The sequence below is a fragment of the Cuculus canorus genome, chromosome 1, assembly GCF_017976375.1.
Source record: "Cuculus canorus isolate bCucCan1 chromosome 1, bCucCan1.pri, whole genome shotgun sequence".
In the NCBI taxonomy this organism is placed as follows: Eukaryota; Metazoa; Chordata; class Aves; order Cuculiformes; family Cuculidae; genus Cuculus; species Cuculus canorus.
The window spans coordinates 124,809,747-124,830,868 of NC_071401.1; the positions used below are offsets into that span (position 1 = coordinate 124,809,747).

General features: G+C 37.4%; 1 protein-coding gene across 1 annotated transcript in view; it reads right to left on the reverse strand.

Annotated features, from left to right (window-relative positions):
• Window positions 1-21,122, reverse strand: part of MAN1A2 (mannosidase alpha class 1A member 2) — a 127,693-nt gene that overhangs the window by 30,965 nt on the left and 75,606 nt on the right. Inside the window, exons 6-8 of the mRNA XM_009556830.2 lie at window positions 18,428-18,522; window positions 16,117-16,240; window positions 15,615-15,708 (exon numbers count right to left, since the gene is read on the reverse strand). Coding sequence (XP_009555125.2) covers window positions 15,615-15,708; window positions 16,117-16,240; window positions 18,428-18,522 — 313 coding nt within the window. The remainder of the gene's footprint in view (window positions 1-15,614; window positions 15,709-16,116; window positions 16,241-18,427; window positions 18,523-21,122) is intronic.

The window sequence follows — 21,122 nt, forward strand, 5'->3', positions numbered from 1 at the left end:
GATTCCTTAGAAAATATATAGCTGGTGAAAACTGTAGATTTGCATCATCACACATCATCCTCTCCTATAAACCAAGCTCCTGACCCAACTTATGACCAGAAGGTCCGCAGTGGTTATCACCCTCTTCTGCTATTTGAGCTACAGCTCAGAGATCAAATGCAGCTCAACTCAAGATGTTTTGCTCATAAAGAAGTTTTATACTTGAAAATATTTTAAATGTTTTCAATCAGTCCTAACTGTTCATGTCGATTCAGAGTACTAAAAAGAACAACTCATGATTTGAATAACTGAGTTTACAATAGTGTGTTGGCACTGGGTACTCTTCAGCAAACAGCTATAAAGGTAAGTATTACATTTAAAATGTTTGTATGTACTTTGCAAATTTCAAAATTGATATTTCACATATTTGATCTACAGAACTATTTAATTCACTCTATGTCATTTCAAGTTTTTCACTGTAAAGAAGTATTTCACAGTAAAATCCTGAAGTAAAATTCTTTCCAGATAAAGACAAATATACAACAGAGAACAGAAGTATGAAGGTGTCAAATATGGCAGAAGCCATATATTCTGTTCAATGACACGTATACATTTTTAGAACATTCATTTCTTCCAATTGAGGCAAATTAAGGTATTTTTTCATTTCCCATTTGCTCAAATGCAGGCCCAGGATTCCTTCACAGTCTTATTTTATATTAAAAGACATAGTAACTGCAGTTGCAAAGAATACCTTCAACTACTGCAACCAAAGGCAATTACAAAAAAGCACTGTACTTTTTCTGTTTTGATACACACTTCAAAGCATGCTGTATGCAAACATGTGCAGTCAGTTTGTATGTAGGTTTCCTCTTTGCCAGAAAGATGGAATCTTAATAGAAAGACAATGATATTTACAGTTTATAGCAGCATGTTTGCTTGCATATTTTAAGAGATTTACATCCTGGTAAATATTGGCACTCTTCTTCATTAATAAAAAGCATGCAATTGAAAAAAAAACCCCAAACCCACCACAATCAATATCATAGCAATATTTTAATATATTTTCAATTTATTGATAAAAGAGGATCTGTATTTAGTCAAATATTGTGTCTCTGCTAATATTACAAAAATACCACCCACCTCTTTCCCACAGACTGAGTGAAGGACCTTCTCTTAAATTCTCACACCATCATTACCTACAATTTCTAAAGCTATTTTCTCTCCAAATGACTTTATTTGTACCAGCAATTCATTAGCTCACTGCTGCAACAGCCTCCTCTGACGAGAACCAGGATAACTATTTCACAGCAAACCACAGAAACGCACAGGAGGTCAGAAGGGAGTGTGGATGCTATCAAACCGAAATGACAATGAATCTAAGCATGAGATAGGAGGGATAGTCTGTGGTGTTCTGGTGATTTGTTCTCTGTAAGTGAAATTATTTCTTTACAAATCTGGGGAGACAAATTAACTAGTTTTTCCTCAGGCAGCTCTTCAGGGAGTAGGCTTCTCAATTACAGCTGAGGCTCTGTGATGGATCTAGCTGTTCTTGCTCTCCAGGACTCATTTTTTGGGGATGGTAGTAGATGATACAGACACTAGGCATTCACATGGCTCATTCTCCTTTTACATATCCAAGTTTACCTAATGGCTTCCTCCACAGCAAGCCAGTTTCTAAATGAATGGCGGTGGTTCCCAAGAATTGGGTTATGGCAACAGACTGCTAGTTACAAAAATGTGCCACCTCCTTTTGCTTACAGGGAAAGTTTGGTTCAGTGAGCAATAAAATAATTTCCAGAACAAACAAATGCCCCCTAAAGATAACACTAATAACAAAACCTGCTATAATGAAGGCCTACCTGCTCTCTAGAGCAAACTTAAGATGTTTAAATTATTTTTAAGCAGATGGCTTTAAGTAGTTAACAGCAGCTTAATGAGGCAAATTAAAAACAGTTCATGATTTGCTAAGCTCTGCTTTGTGCCTTAATTGTTCAACTGTCATTTCTTGGCAATGAGCAGGAATAAAGAAAGAAGCCAGGCATTGTTTTAAAGGCAGTACCTTATGCCAGAACTGATGGTGCAGTCACAACACCTGAGGATGAGGCTTGGTGTCACCCATGAGCAGATGGGTAGTGAGCCCTCCCCGACCCTAGGGCATGCCCTTCCGTACCTCCTTGGTGTACACAAAGCTTACACGTCATTTACTGTGCACAGAATGAAAAAGATGAAATAAAATGCTGAGCAGAAGTATGTTTAGCATTTACGAGCTGCTGTGCTAAAAAGCATTTTGGTGAGATAACATTCTAGCAGTACCCAAGCACAAACGGATCAGGATCAACTACACCACTACTATTTTTAATTCATGAATTTGCAACTATAACACCAATTTAATATTTCTGAGTACATATGCCAGAGAATAACCAAGCAAAGAATTAGAAATCTGGCAGTATGCAAAAGAAACTCAAGTCTTAGAACTGGAATTGTTGGCTTCACTTCTAAAGTAAATGAAAACTAACTTAAATCTGCCTACAGTTCTATACCCAGAAGAAAGGAAACACCAAGATGAACTAACTACTGATTCATTTCAATCAAAAGAAGAGTAGTATGGAACTACTTTGCAAGAAATGAACAAAGTAGTAAAAAGGAAGCATGATTTTCCTTAAAGATCATGAACACCACCTTTGTTAAAGTGCTATTGCAATATGTTGGGAAAGGAGTACTAGAGTGGAAAAGGTAAGTGACTGGTTGGAAGTAATGAAGTGATTAAGCTAATATTAACTTTCATTAAGAAATTCACACATCCCATCACCATTAGCTGTTCTGGGTATCGACTGGCCTTACACTGCAGGAGCCCTCTTTCTCTGCGTAGGAAATTTTTAAAGAATTGCTTTTCCGTATGTCTTCAGAGTGGCTATGATTAAATTTCACTTCAATCTTTACTCCACGTAGTTGGGCTTAGTGCCCCTCAGCTGCTCTAAATAGGTGCAGGCTCCCTTTCTAATCCTTTAATCCAGAAAGCTGAGGCCCTGGAAATTGCAGCTGCTGCAATTCACAGTGCAAATTCAACTTAAAGATGCCACAAAAGTCATAGTAGATGGCTTAAAAGTGCAAACACTTGTAAATTAACTGCAGCAGAGGCAGCCCTGATAAAAAGAGGTGGAGGTGCAAGTTTTCATCAGCTATGAAACATTTATCACTGAAGAACACCCTACCAGCATGAGATGTTTTCTGAAAATATGCAGGTTGTCACATACCAGAACTACATTCAAAGAATAGTTAAGGCTGCAAAGCCAAGCATTTATAAGTTAAAAGATAGCTGAAGACACTGCTTCCCATTCTACTCTCTGGTGCCAAACCAGATTCAAACAACAAGAAAAACCTAGCTAAGCTCCTCCCAAACTGGGGATGCATGATCACGCCTGCTCATCATGCACAACTCTGGAGAACTTAGTAGCTGAACTCTAAATACTCCATATGGAGAAAGTAGATGTGAATATATTTCAAAAGCTTAAAAAAAACATCGTTAGTTCTCTCCTCAATCGGTCCTGAAAAATAATTTCCACACTATTTTATATTTAAAACATGACATTTCTTGATTTTAACTTAAGAAAAAAGAAAACTTTAATCTGAGTAGAATCACGTTCCACCTCTTGCTTCATTTAGAAATGGCCAAAGCAATTTCTCAAAGCAGTTTCAAAAACCCCAACAGAACAGCTTGAGGCAGGCAGAATATTCCAGTTGGAAGAACTGAAGACTGGCAGCTAGAAGAAACTGAAAACACAATCACTTAATGCAAAGTGTTGAGTGATCTTAACTGTAAGTGCTACCAGTTTCTTGTATAATTAAGCAAAATGACTTCCTAGAACTACAGTGATTATCAAACTAAAGATTAAAATCTCAAATTTGCACAATTTAAGTGTGTGCAAAGACAAGAGAAACAACTTGAAATCGACCAGCAAGTACAACTAGCCCAACTAATATAATAATACTTAGGTAACTCATGTTGTTAGAACTAAATCTGAATTCCAACTGGATGTAGTTTATGATTCTGTAATGTTCAAGGAGCATCATAATTTGGTATCATACAACAGGCTCTCCTTTCACACTTAGGAATTCACAGATGAAATAGATATTTTCCTTTTTGTATTCAAACTTCCCTGCAACTTCAAAACATAAGGGATTAGTTATAATTCGGGAAAGGTTTAGGTTATCTCTCAGAAGACACGTTCAGGGATTAAAGACCAATAAACTAAATATGTCAAGTCCACACGTGGAAATTAAAAACACATTAGACTTTTACACTAGTGCTTTTACTGAAAAGTCGCCTTTTATCATCTGAAGTTGTCTTTTCCAGATTACTACACTCTACCAGAGTGTCCCAAATGAAGCACACTTGCTTCTATGCCAAATTCAAGGTCATGTAAATCCCACCAGCACTAGCAGCTTTACTTACGCTACTGGAATTTGCAGAAGTCAGATACATGTTTACCTCTGATTACTTTTTTTAACCTGACAAGGTGGCTGTGAAAAAACAGCTAAGGCAGTAACACCTTCTGCTGAAACCAGTATTGCTATAAGTACTTGCCTGCAACCCAGACAATCCCTTCTAAATCCATTTCTACATAGGGGGACTGACAAGCTCTGAATGTCATCACCACCTTTAGTTTATTCACCTTAGTCTTCCTACAAGTTCTTAACTCTCTTCTTCACAGAGTAAATCAAGAAAGCAGAAGAGAGAAAACCTTTATTAGATTCAATCTAGGTTAGCTGGCAGCAAATCTACTGTCAACAACTTTGCCCGTTCCCTTCAAGTTGTATGAAGACAATAGCAGTTTATGTTCATATGTATGTGCGTTGTGTAAAACATATGAATGCCAACAGTCTAAATTAGAAATAAAGAAGCAATAAAAGACATTCCCTGTTTCTGATGTATGTTTGGATTACACTACATGCAATACAAATCCAGACTAGTCTGCATGTTTCTCCTATTCTGGTGTCTATGCGGCTCTTATTTTTCTTCTTGTGACAGATGCCTAGCACACAGCTAGCTGAAGTTTTAGTGATGCTGTAAGTGCTAGGAAACTCTACTCAATCCATGCTTTATGACTGAGACTGAGCTACTACATTCTACATATGGGCTGAATCCATCACCATCCCTCTCTTATTTTTCACTGTACAGACCAAAAAGTGCTAGTGTGACCTGCAATCAAAGATCAGCATGTCTTCATACAGACCTCCAAAATGAGCTGGTATTTTACCTTCCTGCTACAGACACTCCAGCTCCCAGTAGAACTTAATGATTAAATGAAGCCATCAGGAAAATACATTCAACATCCAATGAACAAAACTGCAGGCACTCTCCCCTTAACGTCACCAAACTGGAAATGTTTCTGACACGACCACCAGAAAGTACAATTCCAGACATGATTCAGTATACAAAGTCTCATATACTGAACACAGAACGAAAAGAAATAGACTATTATACGCCACCTGAAACCTGCTAGTGGTTTAAAGAACCTCAATACAAACAGGTTGGTGCACAGCCTCCAACAAATAAGCGATACAGAAGGAATAAAATAAAAACAAGTAACAGTAATAAGGCTGAAACAAGATTGTCATTGGACTTCAACAAGCTTCCCCTTTGACAGCAAATGAATAAGACAGGAACCGTTCAAGAATACAATCTCAAAAATATAGAGACCTTAGTACAGAAATCAATTATTAAAGAAATAACGAGATTTCACAGGACCTCAAACTTTAAAAACTCAGATAGCATGTGCCAAAAGATGCCTTTTTAGTCCCTGATTGTTGTTGGGGTTGAGTACAGCTAACTTCAACTGATTAATTTACTGAGTTTACATTCAGGAAAATAAATGCTAAAGTTGTTGTGGAACAGATCTCAAATTCCAGATATCGGTGCATTCCCCACCAAGATCATGCTCAAAAAGTTCAGTTCAGTGGTACAGCAAAATAGAATATTAATCTCTTTCCCCAGCAATGCATACAAGTCTTTTCAAAACCCATTTACACCACATCCAAATCCTATCTTTAGGAATTATTTATAGACAGTCCATTTCAAATGCATAATTCGCATACATGTTTAACCTTCCAACAGTACTAGAATCTTTAATACAACAAACAAAGACTTTATATGTTTGGCTTCCTCAGCATCTTGCTTAACAGACCAGCAAACACCTTAACCTTTTAGACTTATAAAAGTATATTCCCTGTAATACACAGTTCTGCTGTATTTCATGAAAACAAAATCTTAACATATTAACGTTTTCTTGTTTTCTAAGGAGTAATCAAATTTGAATGCAGCCTTTCCTTGGAACACAGCTAATTACAATTGTACATGGTTGTAAAGTAAAAGGGCAAGGGGAATTCCCCATCAGAGATTACACAGATTATTTTATATTCAAAACACATGCATGTTCCCAAACACAGAACAAGGCAGAATATTCCGAAGAGAAAAATTAAGGACATCCACCAAGAGAGCAAACAAAACTAAATAGCAGATAACCACCCCTACCCACCTCATCTGCAACTGATACGTGCATGCCTACTGCTGGAAGTCTAGAAATCATATTGTAATTTCATTTGTTCATAATGTACTCAACTGCAAATAGTTGTGCAATGAAAATAACTCACCACAATAAATGCTTGCATCAATTTCCAAACTAACCATTACATAGATCACATATACCCAGTTCTGTAACTGATGCTCCAACCACAAATCTAAAAAGAAATTTACTTGCTAAATCAAATAAATGTGCAAAGATGAAATCAAGTTGGGAACTACTTCTACAACAGATAAACTGAATTATTTTAAACTTGCGCAATTTCTATTTAAGAGAGAGAAAATCCTTTCCTTATGCCAAAGAGGAAAAAACCACCCAAGAATCAAAGCATTAGGAACTATTATCTATAAGTCCAAACTGAAGGTAATTATCTGAATAGTTTTGTAAAATACTTTTTGGAAAAGACACAATTCCCTTTGCTCCCTTTTAGGTTATGGATCTTCTGCCAGAATCTGACATTACATTTCACAATCTGTTTTTTCATCACTTTTGGCACTGCTGATTTCTTAGTATTATCTGGAGCACATAGGAGTATCACCAGACATAATTTAATAGACTACTTCCACTAAACAAGGCATCTAGTAAATATACAAACAACACAAGGCACAGAGAGGAGAATGTGCAAAGTACCTTCATAGTTAAAGGAAAACACTAGTAGCTTCAGCTGACAAAGACAGGAATTATCCAACATTACTATATTCTTCACTACCTATAACTAGACTATCAAACCGTTAATTTATGCTACAATTATATTTTTATCTGAATATTTATCTGCAATATTTCTTTAATCTTTTGAAAGATCACTTCATTCTTCAGTATTATTCACCTGACCTTCAATTTGCAATCTCCCAGAGGTATATGTAAAGACAAAACCAAATGCTTTAATTATTAAAATTAAGCAAGAAAGTCCCAATAATAGAAATTTGAATAGTGGTTTATTTACCAATCTCTGCAGCACCTTTGAAAGTCTGCATTTAAGAGAGCCACTCTTCCTATACATGAGCTAGAGCCCACATTGCCAGGACAGTATCCTTCAGCTGACACACTAACCACAATGCTAGTACATGTCAGTATTAGGACTCTGATGTGTGGGGATACACAGAATATGAGAACGTCATCTTCATCTAGGTTTCTTATTGAGGACTATTCAGCATAAAAGAAATAACAAATTACAAGGAAACTGGTAAATTAAACACATAAACATTAACAAGCAGGCGGTAACAGGTAACACCACAGACCAGAACTCTTCAACTACTAATTGATAGGCATTAAAGGAATTAATCAGGCACAGTCTCACAGAGCCAACTTGAAGTTTGACACCGATAAGACAGGAAACACAGTTGCCATGAGCATTGTGCGATCTCTGAATGGACTTGCAGGACTGTGCAAATCATATTTATGGAACAGCGGCTTTACATAAAGCTTACTATGAGCTATTTCGGGGAAGGGCCAAAGGGACTGAAAGGGAAGGACCAGGGTGGATGGACTCACCAGTGCTAGGTTTACATTTAGGCTCGATCTTAAAGGTCTTTTCCAATCTATATGGTTCTTTGGGAGGAGCAAACAACGGAAGAATGGAGAGGAGGTGGGTTAAGAGGGCCTGCTTGCATGTAAATAGGCTCGTCTGACCCCTGCACCCTACCAGCACAGTCTGCCTTATCTTCTTATTAAATCTTTCATTATTTGTGTGTGATCCCACTCACTATCCGACATGTGTAAACAAGGGGTAAACATGAGCTGCTAGAGAAGAGGCTATCACCACAGAACGTCCAGGTCTAGCTGCCAGCACCTGGAGAGACTGGCATGAAATAGAGGTCTGAGTGCCAGGAACTGAAGAGACTGGGATGCAAGGTCAGAGCACCAGCAACTGGAAAGAGGTGCTGCGAGTCACAGGTGCCTGTAGGTCTGAGTGCCAGCAGCTGGACAAAACAGTTGGTCACAGGGTCCTAGGTTTGTGTGTCAGCAATTGGAGAGATTCACAAGCGTCTGTTTATCCAACTGAATTTAATCCTGAGTGCATGTGTGTTTGTGGAATTCATTAGCAAACTTCAGGCTGGATGAGCTGGTGAGTAGAAACAGACCAGCATCTGAAAAGATCTAAACTCCGAGCCAGTGAATGCACAAGGGATCGAGGATTCAAGCATGGGTATTTACAGGTAGACTGAGAGTATCTGCTAATATTTGAAGGCGCTTGTGAAGAGTGTGCGAGGGCATGCATCTATTAGACAGCAAACATCAGGAGAAGAAACAAGACTTGGCTACCTGCACATACGTTTTATGTGAGTTGTGGCAGCACTATGTGTGGGTGCTACAAAGGCAGTGCTGTTGGTAGCAGTCTGTACCGGCAGCTGCATTAGCGTCTTCCTAGCACATGCACGCAACCCCTCTGCATACAGCCTCAGCCTTGCTACAGGCCAAACCTGCAAATGGGAACAGCAGCCACATTCATTGGATTGGGACAGGAGACAGCTGGGCTTCAATATCTGGGAAGGAGGAATCCCCACGTCTCAAAGTCTGATAGATGCAGAAGCTTTAACATCTTTAACAAATTGCATTACAAACATTCAGATCAAACTTATTTTCAGTTTTTTTCTTTAAATACTGACAAATATATACAGGTGGTATCGTGCATTTGCTACGATGTCGTGTCACAAATGCAAATACATAGGGTGCATTACTCATGGTTTGTCTATTACCTGCAAGAATTTAAATGGAGCAGTTCAGTTAATTACCTAGCTCAGCCCAAGAGCATTAGCCTAAAATTAGCTGTACCGGCAGGCATGAATATTTAGGAATATTCACTCAGTATTTGCACTGATTTAATGAAAGTAATTCAAAACTAGTGGTGTTTTTTTTTTTTCTTTTCTTCTATATGAAAATTGTATCAATTCAACAGAAGCATAACTCTAATCCAATTAAATTAAGTCCACAGAAGCCTTCTCTAAATAGTATTTTAAAATGAAAAGTGTTTGGTTTAATTTAAGCATTTATTGTTGAAAATGAAAGACTACATGAAGAAACTGAAATATTCACATCCACAAAGGCATTTGCTTTGGTTTATCTGAAGGCTAGTCTACAGCACAAACAGAAACAGAAGACATAAATTTCTCCCATAAAGCCACCTTGTTTGCGATTCTGCTTACTCTCTACTAACAGATGCAGGGAACCGCAAGAAAGTGAGAACATCACCAAAATCTGCTATCACAGTGTGTGCAACAAGGTAGGCTAAACACCTGTGTGAATTCTCTTTCATCACTTCGTACATGAAAGACATTTAAATTTAGACATGAAAACATTTAATATTAGTGTGTTAAATAAACATACATGGATTGATGTCACATGGCTGGTGAGCCCTTGTAAACCTGCTGACAGAGTACCCCTCACTGGGCTTTTAACTTAGTCCCCTTGTAAATCTGACTAAAGAGGCTTGGTTTTGGTAAGGAGACACGAACAAATCACTGTGGAATAGACTTCAGTCTGAACACTCATCACATCATTCAGCAATGGTGATTTCAGGACCTATTACTACGTTCCTATTAGTAATGCTCAGCTCATGCACCATAAACTCATATACCAGCTTACCTTACAGTAACTTGTTAATGTGCTCACATATTACCAAGGTGTAATAAACACCGAAGGCTAACATAGAACAGGTACCTCTGCTTATTTTCTTACATATGGCAGCCATACAGAGCTAAAACAGTATTGTAGTTACACTACAACTTTCTTGCATAACCAACAGAGGTAACTCCACAGGCAGCCCCACTGCAGGAAGCGAGACATGAAGTCAGAGTGATCTGAATTCCCTTTCAGTAACATTATTACTTGTAAGAGGTGTTGGAACCAGATGAGATGCAATAGTTCATTCTTGGTATTTAGAAGTAAAAAGGAAGAATGCACAACTTACAGAAATGTGCAAACACAAGTGGCATGTCCTGACTTGGCAATAACATGCAGATTGGCATTTTCTTTGTTATTGCTGTTCTAGTTGGTATTCTCACCTAACCTGTTTGCAAATGTGAATTAGAATTAAATTTTCTCCACGTATTTTCACTTTTTTTGAAAATGATTTTGCTTCAGTACAAATTAATTTCCATAATTCTGAAATCTCATACTTCTAATCAAAATTCTAGTCATAATACCTGCTTAGTAGGCTTTGCTGGAAAGCACTGTCTCTGTTTTTAGAATATTCTAAATTCAAAGTTCTGATGTCGAACCAGCCACCCACCAAGTGAAATGACAAGCTAACAAAGTTAACTGTAGGCTAACATGAGAGGTTAGAATATGCTTCCGGCCAGCTGTTTTCCTTTCATACTTAACAGAAACTGAAGCCCTAAGGCAGAAGTATTGTAAATCACTCGTTCCTTTTGGACCGCTACCTTAATCTGTAAATTCAATTTGTCAATGTTCCTATGGACATTATAGCTCTGCCTCTAGAAAAAAAATCCCCAGTGAGCTGACAAACCCTGCACTGAACCACTAAAAAGCTGTCATGCTACTCATTCTGTAATAACACCCACACACTACAACCCTAAGCATAAATATTTATCTTACACGTGACATTTTCCTCCTCCTGGGCGTAGCATGAAGGGAGTTTGTTACACAGCAGTAAGGGTGCAGTCATATACAGTTCTATAACGAAGCACTTCCACTGGAAAGGATGGAGATTTAGCAGTGACCAGTAAGCCACTCACTACGCAGTTTTTAGGACTGTGTTTTATGGCATTCAAATGGAAAGAAATGATGGGATGGAATGGTACTGCCTGTGCAGCTCTGCCTGTTGCTGCTCCTGACCCTGACTCCTCCTGTGTCGCGAGCCAGGCAGAAAAAGAAAGAAGGTAATCTGTCATCAGAATCCTTCATTAAGTACCACGTAAAATGCATTAAATGCCCACAGAAATCTACATTCATTAAAATGTAAACATTAAAGACATGGCTATAGATGAGATTTTTGTCACACTATACAACTCTAATCATCTCTCCAACTTGTTAAGAACCTGGAAGACATGGTCACGTCCTTCTTGATGAAACCATAACTAGTAATTGACAAATAAGTTATTTTACTGATTATACCTTTTTAGGTATGAACATCGACTGGTTTGAACAAAATCATATAACTTTGTAAGCACCAGCAGAAGCAGCAGAACAATGAGCAAAAGGACAGTGTGTATGTCACAGAGCACTGACCCCAAAACATCATTCACCAGCAGTGAAATTGCAGAACAGGTTGTTTATACATCGAGATCAAAAGGCCTGCACATAGATAAATCAAACAGCAGAAATGACTCAGATCTGCATCCTAACATCAGAAGGATGGCAACAAGTCTGCAGCATACTACATACACCATTGCCTTCCCCAAACCTAGGAAGAACTCAAATTACATACATATATTTTAAGCATACATTTACATATGAAAACACAGACAAGACACAGCTGCGTGGTCTAAGATCTATGGATGCTAAAGACAGAAATATTCTGAGGCACAGAAAAAAAACGATAACAATTGTTGACTCCCAAAAGGCCTGAAATATCTGTCCAAGCCCTAGCTCACCATCGTCATTCAAGAACACTAGAAAGGTGAAAAGCACTTTTCCTTTCAGTCCAGACAACTTGGGCATATCTTGGGACCTGTGAGTATGAATGAATTAAACTTGTGAGGAAATGACAATAGGTAAAAATTAGCTGGCTTAATGACTCTGTAAACAAAAAAATGTAACTTTCACCTTCCATAAGGCCTAGCACTGAATTTTATTACTGTATTTCCTAACATCAGAAGCTAATATAAACGTCATATTTGTGAATTACATCCGGTTCGTATAAAGTTATGACAGACAACATGACATTTAGATTCTCCAGAATCAGAGATTCCAAAAACGAAAGGCAGTATATTTTGAGACCTTACAGATCCAAAGAAGTTACTTATATGGCAGCATAAAACACTGCCCACATCTCTGGAGCGAGGAGGAAAAAGGAAAGAAAGATGGTCTATTTCAAAGGTACATTAGTCGCTCATGTTAACCTTTAATACTTGGAATTGCAAGACAAAAAAAAATAGATGCAATTCTTGTGGGGTTTGTATGGTTAAAAACACAAAATGAGGATGTGCCTAAGTTCCTTGTGCAAATACTCCTGGAAAGGTATTAAAATACTGTATCACAGTAGAAAATATGAAGAATTTTCCCCAAAATTCTTGATACAGCTAGATGCACCCAGCTTACAGTCCTACAGTGCCACACTAAAGCCTGTACAGCAACTGTTCGAGGCTTCTCTTCCACAAATCTGTCTTGCAATAAGAACTGTCTTTACGTATTCAAGTTTACATATCAGCCTGTTAAAATAAAATTAAACAGAAAAACAACACAGAAGCATGTATTTTTTCTTCTATTCAAATAATACAATTTTTTCTTTTAAAAATAAATTAAAAGGTAAAGACCAAAACATAACCGCTGAGAAAACTTGATCTAAATGAATTTTTTCATTATATACTTTGTTTAACATGCTTTGGATAATCAGCTGGTAGTAACAACATTAACTAGCTTGACTGCTATGTGTACATCACTGAGATCTTTATTACTTTGAACAAAGGTACCCACCACTAGAGTATACCCACCACTAGAATGACAGGTATAGAAATAGAAAACGAACCCACCACTAGAATGATTCTATATTGAAGCTAAATCCCGTATTTCTTCAACAGTGTGTTTATGTAGATTTATTTCACACCCCTCATGATTAACTGTAATACTGTACAGATTAACAGAAAATCTACCTACAACTGAGCAAAAAAGTTTGAGGATGGAAAAAGGTGTCCAAAGAAGAAGAAAAAATGAAATCCTAGAAAGGTCAGAGTCGAGAGTTACATGTACCTAGGCAAATGGAAAGTTCTGACATAATTCTCAGAAACTATCTGGCGAAAGTACTTTGTACAAGATAAGATGCATCAAACTAAAGGTCACAGCAAAGACGAAAAGGGCTCCCAGAAGCTGAAAAAGAAAAGTTATGCTTTTGTACTCTTTCCATTGTCTCAGTCCTTCCAGTACTAAAGTGTATAACAAGCCAAACACAATGCTCTTTGAAATTACCTTCTGAGGAGAACATAAAGGCCTTGCCTGCCCTTAATACCAATAGTATGACATAAGTCGGTAACAGTATTGTGGACTTTGACACAAGTCCTCTAGTGAACTGAGATGTAGTGCGTGAAGGCAGCACCCTTTCTTAACTGACTTCTGTGATGCAGGATACGATCTCTGCAGGAGAATAGGAAGAAAAATTCCTGTCTAAGCCTCAGCTGTTCCAGCTCGAATGTCCAGTGATTCAGTGCATATGTACCTTCACTGTAACTTATCAAGTTTCCGCAAATAGATTCACCGAAGAGTGATCTATCAGGGATATAATCAGGACAGTTTCTTGTCGTTCCATCCTGGTTTGTGGAGGGAAAACTAGCATTATGAATTCTTGGTATGTTGTCCCCACAAAACTTTTCAAGATAGGTTTACAGCTGCTTGTTGCATTGGGAAAAATCTTAGAACCACTACAAGAACATCTGTATCTGCATTTGGAAGCTCATTTGCTCAAAACAAACAAACCAACCACCAAATTACAGGAAATAAGTTTGTGGCTAATGAGCAGCACAGAAAAATTAAAAGCTCTATAGAGTTGTATTTCTTTTTACCCTAGGAACCTAAGTCTTAGCCTGTGATCCTGAATGTATCATCTTTCAATGTTCACTTAAATAGTATGTTTGAGCTCCAAATTTCTGCAAAGTTAAGATTTTCACTGTACATTTACTCTCAGTGACCAGGATTATTTTCTTTCCAAGAGCTGCAAACTCTAAGCATTATTATTACAACTGACAAAAAGCCCCTAAAGAATTCTGGTGATATACCACATTAGATTACTTCTGATAAAAGTAGTAGGAGTAATTGGTTAGAAATAGAAGAGCAATAGAAAAAAAAAATCAGAATGACGTAAAACAGCCTTTTGAATAAATAATAGGTGAATATTATTGCTCACTCTTTTTTCTGAATGTATTGTTAAACCTAAATTTGTCTCAAGAATTTCTCTTCAATTCACACGTTCATTTTGGAAGGTATCAGTATTCACTCTAAGATATTAGATATGTTGGAGAGAATTTTGGCGTTAAAGATGGGATTAGACAACTCTTTCCACAGTTGCTGCAATGACAGCTGCATCGATTTCCTTCATATACCAAAGGCAGAAGCAAATTCTCAGTCTGCAAGCCAGAACATGTTCTGCTTGGTAGGTACAGCCAATAGCTGAAATCCTCAAAATCTGTCAATGACGTCAAACAGGACAGAAATAGATCATCTTGCTTGTTTTCCTAAATAAACTTGCATTCATAAAAAAACAGGAACTTTGAATAAAGATTCTCTTTTATCATATCTACTATTGAACCACTAGATGATTCAACTTTTCTTGGAAGAACCACTTGTTTGTGTCTGTCTTCATGTTTTATCCCTCCACTTACATTGTCAACAAGAAAAACAGTTTTTTCTTTTCATTCCAACATCTTTTCTTTTTTTTTAAATGACAGACACATTGATACCAGCAGGATCTACAGGGAGGTTTATCATGTCATTTCACATGTCACTAAGTAGAATATTTATATATGTCAGTCCCTAACACCAGGTGAAGGAGCTTGAATTTAACCACAAACTTTCATTACTTCTATGTTACCTCACAGTAATCAACTTACCAGATCATTCACAGAACAAAACCAGGAACAAAATCAAAGTAAGGAAACTATTTTCAGCCTCATTCATTATTACCGAAGTTTTGTTGACTGATAAAAGTAAGGATAAGCATCAAATTTGGTAGGAAGCTGCCACAGTGAAGGCAACACAAAACCTAAGCTACGTGACTTCAGAGACACAAAATTGGTTTCAGATCTCAAGTCTAAAGTAAACCTTCTACATTGCACGTTTTCAAGCAATGCTTTTAACACCCTACAGAGTAATTTTTCTGATCTCCAAGTCAACAACAAAGTTAAGAGTAGAGCTTTATGCAGGAAAGAATAAAATAAGAATACTTACGCTGACCCCACCGGCCCGTTCTTGGATTCAAATAATTTGGATAAAGTCCATTAGGACGATCCATTTTTTGAAGTAACTTCCGAATGTGCATGACCTAAATTAAATCAAGAATCAGGATCACCACTAACAACATTCATCTGCTCTCTGCACATAGTTAAATCTAACCTATTTCCTTTTTTTAGCAGTAAATTTTCTTAATCTGCATCCAGAAGCTTTCTTGAGGGCTTCCTAGAGATTAGTACATTTTTATTTTTAAAGGACTGCTAACAAACATTTTTAAAAATTATTTTTAAATGTATGCTGAAACAAATAAGAAAACCTGTGTTGTCATAAATTTCCACTTGCAAAAGTCACCTACTATTAAATACAAGTATAAAAAAATTTACCTGCTACCAATAATGCAAATAAAATTCAATACAGAAAGAACTTCCCTTTTAATGCAATTTATGATGAAACAGTAAAACAGACACTCACATAATAAAAAACTGAATTTGAGACCCACCTTATTGTAGTATACAGGGTCCCCTGTCAAATAGCTGAGGTGGACAAATTCCATGTGCAGAGTACCAAACTCAGCAAGGATGCTGCTGCCAGCAGAAGCCCAGCCCCAGTTTCGACCCACACCACTGAATTCCAACAGATGTGCATAAAAAAAAAAGGCAGAAAACAACAAAAAAACCCCAGAATTACTGTGCACAACAATAGTAATAACCTCCACAGCAAATTAAACAAGTAACAGCAAAATCTTTATCTGTTCTTAGGATTACAGGAGTTGTGGTTTGACTGATCAATTGGTTTACTGGTTGGATCTTTTTGGAAAAAAAAAAGGTATCATAACCTCAAATAGCACTATGATCAAGAGATACAACATCCTGACATCACAGAAATATAATGACTTAACGCTGGGAGTTTTCACCACCTTTCAGGATTTGGTCTTTTAATTTCTGAAGTGAAAGACATTTCCCCGGGGATTACTTCTACTTCCTCTCATAAAAGATTTCAGTTATCAGTAAGATTATAAGCAATTAGGAATGTGTTCTTAGTTATTTTTTAAACTATAAATTAGAAAGAGGAAATGCAAAGGAATAATGTTCGCAATGGAGCAGTATTTCTAGTTCCAACCAGAGACAGAAGAATACCTTTTAAAACACTGTAACCACCATTTATACAGCTTAGAGAGACAAAATCATAGCTTGCCTCAGGGATTTTTTGGCACAACTCTGAAAAACTGTTTCATTATGAATGTAAAATGCATTATGAACACAAGCAATAATTTTTCAAGTATTTCTTTCTGGTCTTGTCTTTTACTACAAATCAACCTCAGAAGTGTTCTCATAGATGCTTGCTACTGTCACTGGCCCATGGCATGCCAGTCACTATTTTCTACTGTGATGCTGACTGGTTCTGTACATTAGGAAGAGACTGGCATGCTAAGACGCATACAAAATGCCAACATGCAGGAAACTTCTGGCACTTTAATCCTTTCCCCTCTGCCTAACGCAAATCCTCCTCCCTACTCCTACCTTCTTGACTGTGCTCTAACACGCACAGCTTACAGCTTCTTGAACCTCACCATCTATGCTGCTCAAACCAGTGAATCAGATGCCTGTGCTGCCTGAAGAGTATGGCCACCCGGGGCCATTCAAACATACCAGAGTGACAGTGCATGTTCAGGCTAAACAAAGCAAAAATAAAGAACTTATACACAGGGGAATTTCAAGCTGTATGAAACTAGAGGGAGAACACAAGCTTGAGTAAAGCATAATGCCATGTAGAAAGGGTATAGAGAAATAATATTAATTATACAGAGATCCAAAAAATGGGGCAAGTGCAGCACAGACAAAGCAGAGAAGATCAGGCAAGGGTGCTGAGGCCCTGAGCCAACAGAAGAGTAAGCCACAATGCCATGGATCTTCACCCAAAAAGTGACAGCAAAGTGAGGATTATTTCCTGAATACAAGGCAGCACATAGGGCTAATGCTCTCAAAGTAGTCCTAAACCTCTTCACAGTCAAAGTACAACAAACTTATCTTCTAAAGGAAAATAATCGTAAACAATTAAACTCCCTGCTATCTACTATCCTGAATTGCTTAAGTGTACACACAAACTAGACATTCATTCCCAATTCTGTTACTGTTTAACAACACAGTAAAAATCTCGGAAATGCCTTTCCCTCAATCTGAGGGAAATCCCAGCACTGAACAAGCAATAAAAGACAAACTAGACAAGGCAATTTTCTTCCACAAGGCAATGTAAACAACGTAAGTTCAATGTCCAACCTGAACAGCCATCTAAGGGAGTCTTCTCCATCTCCACAGATTATAGTGGACTTCAGCACACTAGCTTTTATAACTAAGCTGAACTGTAAAATGTATCAATATCTTTAGAGTCTCATCATCTTCTCAAACATCAGAAGTTAACTAAAGTTTAACATGCGGCTTATAGTACGTGAAACCCAGCAAGTTCAACCATGGCCTGCAAATAATTTCGTTTTATGAAAGGTTCTTTCATGACTAAAGAACTAGTGATTGAGCTCTAGGGCAACACATGGCTTAATACACTGGGTATGTTCCAATGGCATGCTGAACTCTTGCTGCAGAATGAGGAAAAAAAAACCCCATGGTCACGATTTATTTCAGTTAATAAAGTAGAACTCTCTGAACTCTACTAAAATTATTCTTAAGTGCCAGGAATGCCAACTTGTCTGCATCTTCTATAGTTTCACTACCAAGAAACCCTGACATATGCCATTACTAATTTTAAGTTGTAGGGATGGGGAGGAACATGCTTCCCCACAAAAGAAAATCCATTACCTTTTTAGATTCACCATTGCCCATGGTATACCCGTAGGTGTGTTGAAGGCTGGAAGAAGTTTTCCTGCCAGTTGTACAGCTTTGATCTTGAAAACCTAAGATAGTAGGATCAATTGCAAATAGTTACAAAGCCCGATTTACCTATAACAACTATAGACTGAAATTTCCTTGCCTCACCCACCTTTTTTGTATTAGAAAAGCTTTACATTGCAAAGGATATATTAACTTATTTATTTTTTACTTGTTCACTTTATAAATTTCATTAAAATTCAAACATTAAAAGACAACTTGTCGTTTTCATTTCTTTCCTTCCATGCTTCCCAGCAATAATGCTTAGGTTCCTGTTGAAGAAGGACATAAATTCTCCTCCCACCACCCTCCAACAATATTAAGAATTTCAAGGGCTTTCTAAAGCAGTATTTAAAACACACTTTATATTCTGTAGTTAAAAATCAACAGACAACTCCTCCAATCCCCAACAAGTATTTCAACTTTTACAAGATTCCAATCTCTTTACAATGAGATTATATACATATAGTGCAGAGTTCCTATTCTTTTATGAACACTGTCTATACAAAACTGTATATATGCAGTTTCCTGTAGCTTTTCATTCATTGATAATGCTTAAGAAAAATAATTATAGGCTTAGTCTTCCCTCTCAAGTCTGATTACTCATAGAAATTACTGACAGGACATCTCCTCTTTCATTTCTAATGTTGTTCCCATTTACTTTTGGAACATAAATCTGTAAAAGCCTTATTCAGAAACTAATTCTCATTAGTTAACTGAGCAACTGGGAGAAAGTTCCTTCTAAGCATATGCAAAGCACCTTTTCCAAGAAGGCGTATTTGGTAGATCCCCATGACATAAAACTGGTTTTACCAGTTAGTGGCTAGAATACTTTTTAATTAACTCACTGTCAATATTCACCCTAGTTCCACAAAAGTATCTTAATTCGGAGATAATATGTATTCACCAGTTTGAAGCACTGCACAAACATCTAACAAAAAGAACTACCATGGTCTCAAATAACTGATGTAAGATGGACATACTACATAACCATTATTACCAACTACCTGACCAACGGTACATAATCAAGAATAAGAGCTTTAAGAAGGACTACAAAACATCTTTGTTGGACTTAGGGAAAGAATTTCTCCCTTTTGTAAAGTCTATGGGACAAAACCAAGAGATGCTCACTAGAGAAGCACACTGAAAAGCAGCTGAAGCATAAGCAATCAAGAACATCCTCATTTTTCACATGAAGGTGGGAAAAGATCAGTATCTTAGTATTTGAGGAGATGACTAGCGAGACACAAAATAAACCAGAAAAGAATATTAAAGATGACATCTAACTGTATTTGATGCAGTGGAGTACAGAGAGATTGAGGTGGATCTGAATGCAATGAGCCAGGAAAAAGAACTTTTATAGAGGTACTCTAGATGACTTGTAAGATGCAGTATGTCTAAACTGAAAAAGAGAATACTTCAGAATTTGATAGAACTGTGAAGTATCAGAGGCAATATGGCTTGAACGATTTTTAGCAGAAATACTGACAACAGACAGTCTTCTAGAAAATATGCAGAAATTTAGCAGTAAAACTCAGATAACGCTCCAACGTTGAATAAAGGACCAAGTCAAAATAGGAAGGCATAGGATAAGCAAGAGCTAAAACACAGATGGAGTCTACACACCAAAAATTCATGCTGAGCTTTTGGATTGTTAAGTAGTAGATGGATCAAGACCAGACAAGACTATCTGTAGGGAGTCAGCTAAAGGGAGTTCTTCTATAGTGCAGGCATCTTTCAATATCTAATCCAGAACATAATGATGACTTCAAGTTAAATGGCATATAGTTCATAAAGACTTGCTGTGATTAGAGATGCCCTCCTGTCACCTCTGTTGGGCTGAGGACTCTACATACTGGTTTAGCATCAGAAGGTAAAACTGCCTCTCTCTATCCGTCTTATCCAAGACCGAATCCAAGGAAACACTTAATCAAATACAAATCAAGCTGTTCACAGCTAGAGGGGGAGAGTGAAAATTAGCAGAAAAAGCTAAACTTAACCCCCATACCATCCATCTCATTAAGATGAAAACATTAATCAGCATCTACAAACTACCAGGTACAGCAGACCAGCTGTGACAGCCTGAATCATTTTCATCCATTAAATTGATGCTTAACACATCAAACCTGCCACCCACCTCAAAATATGAAAGCTTGCTCCTGAGCCTATTAATCCAAGTAAGGCCAAAACATTCAGCAGTGACGGCCTTAAGGATTAAGACAATTCTTCAAAAGCCTCACTGAGGTATTCAGCAACTGCTGAGATGCATGGCTGCAACTCTCCAAAGACCGTATAATGCTAATACTGCTGTTAGGTGTTCCCTTCCAGCATTATGAATGGCAAACAGCCTCGAATGGCCTCTGTTCCTAACTCTGGGGAATCATAGATGTTTTATACAAATGAAGAATCTCTTTCATTTATGTGCATAAATCAGTCTGAGTCATTCTTCTTAAACAGTAATAAATGCCAAACTTCTGCTTAATCTGACAGTTATTAACTAGCGAGCATCCACGGTAGCTGGTTCTGTAGGTTTGATAACTTTTGATCCTTGAAAAAAATAAGACAAAGCTGAAAGAGGGCAGATTTAGATTCGATCTTAGGAAGAAATTTTGTCTTGTGAGGGTGG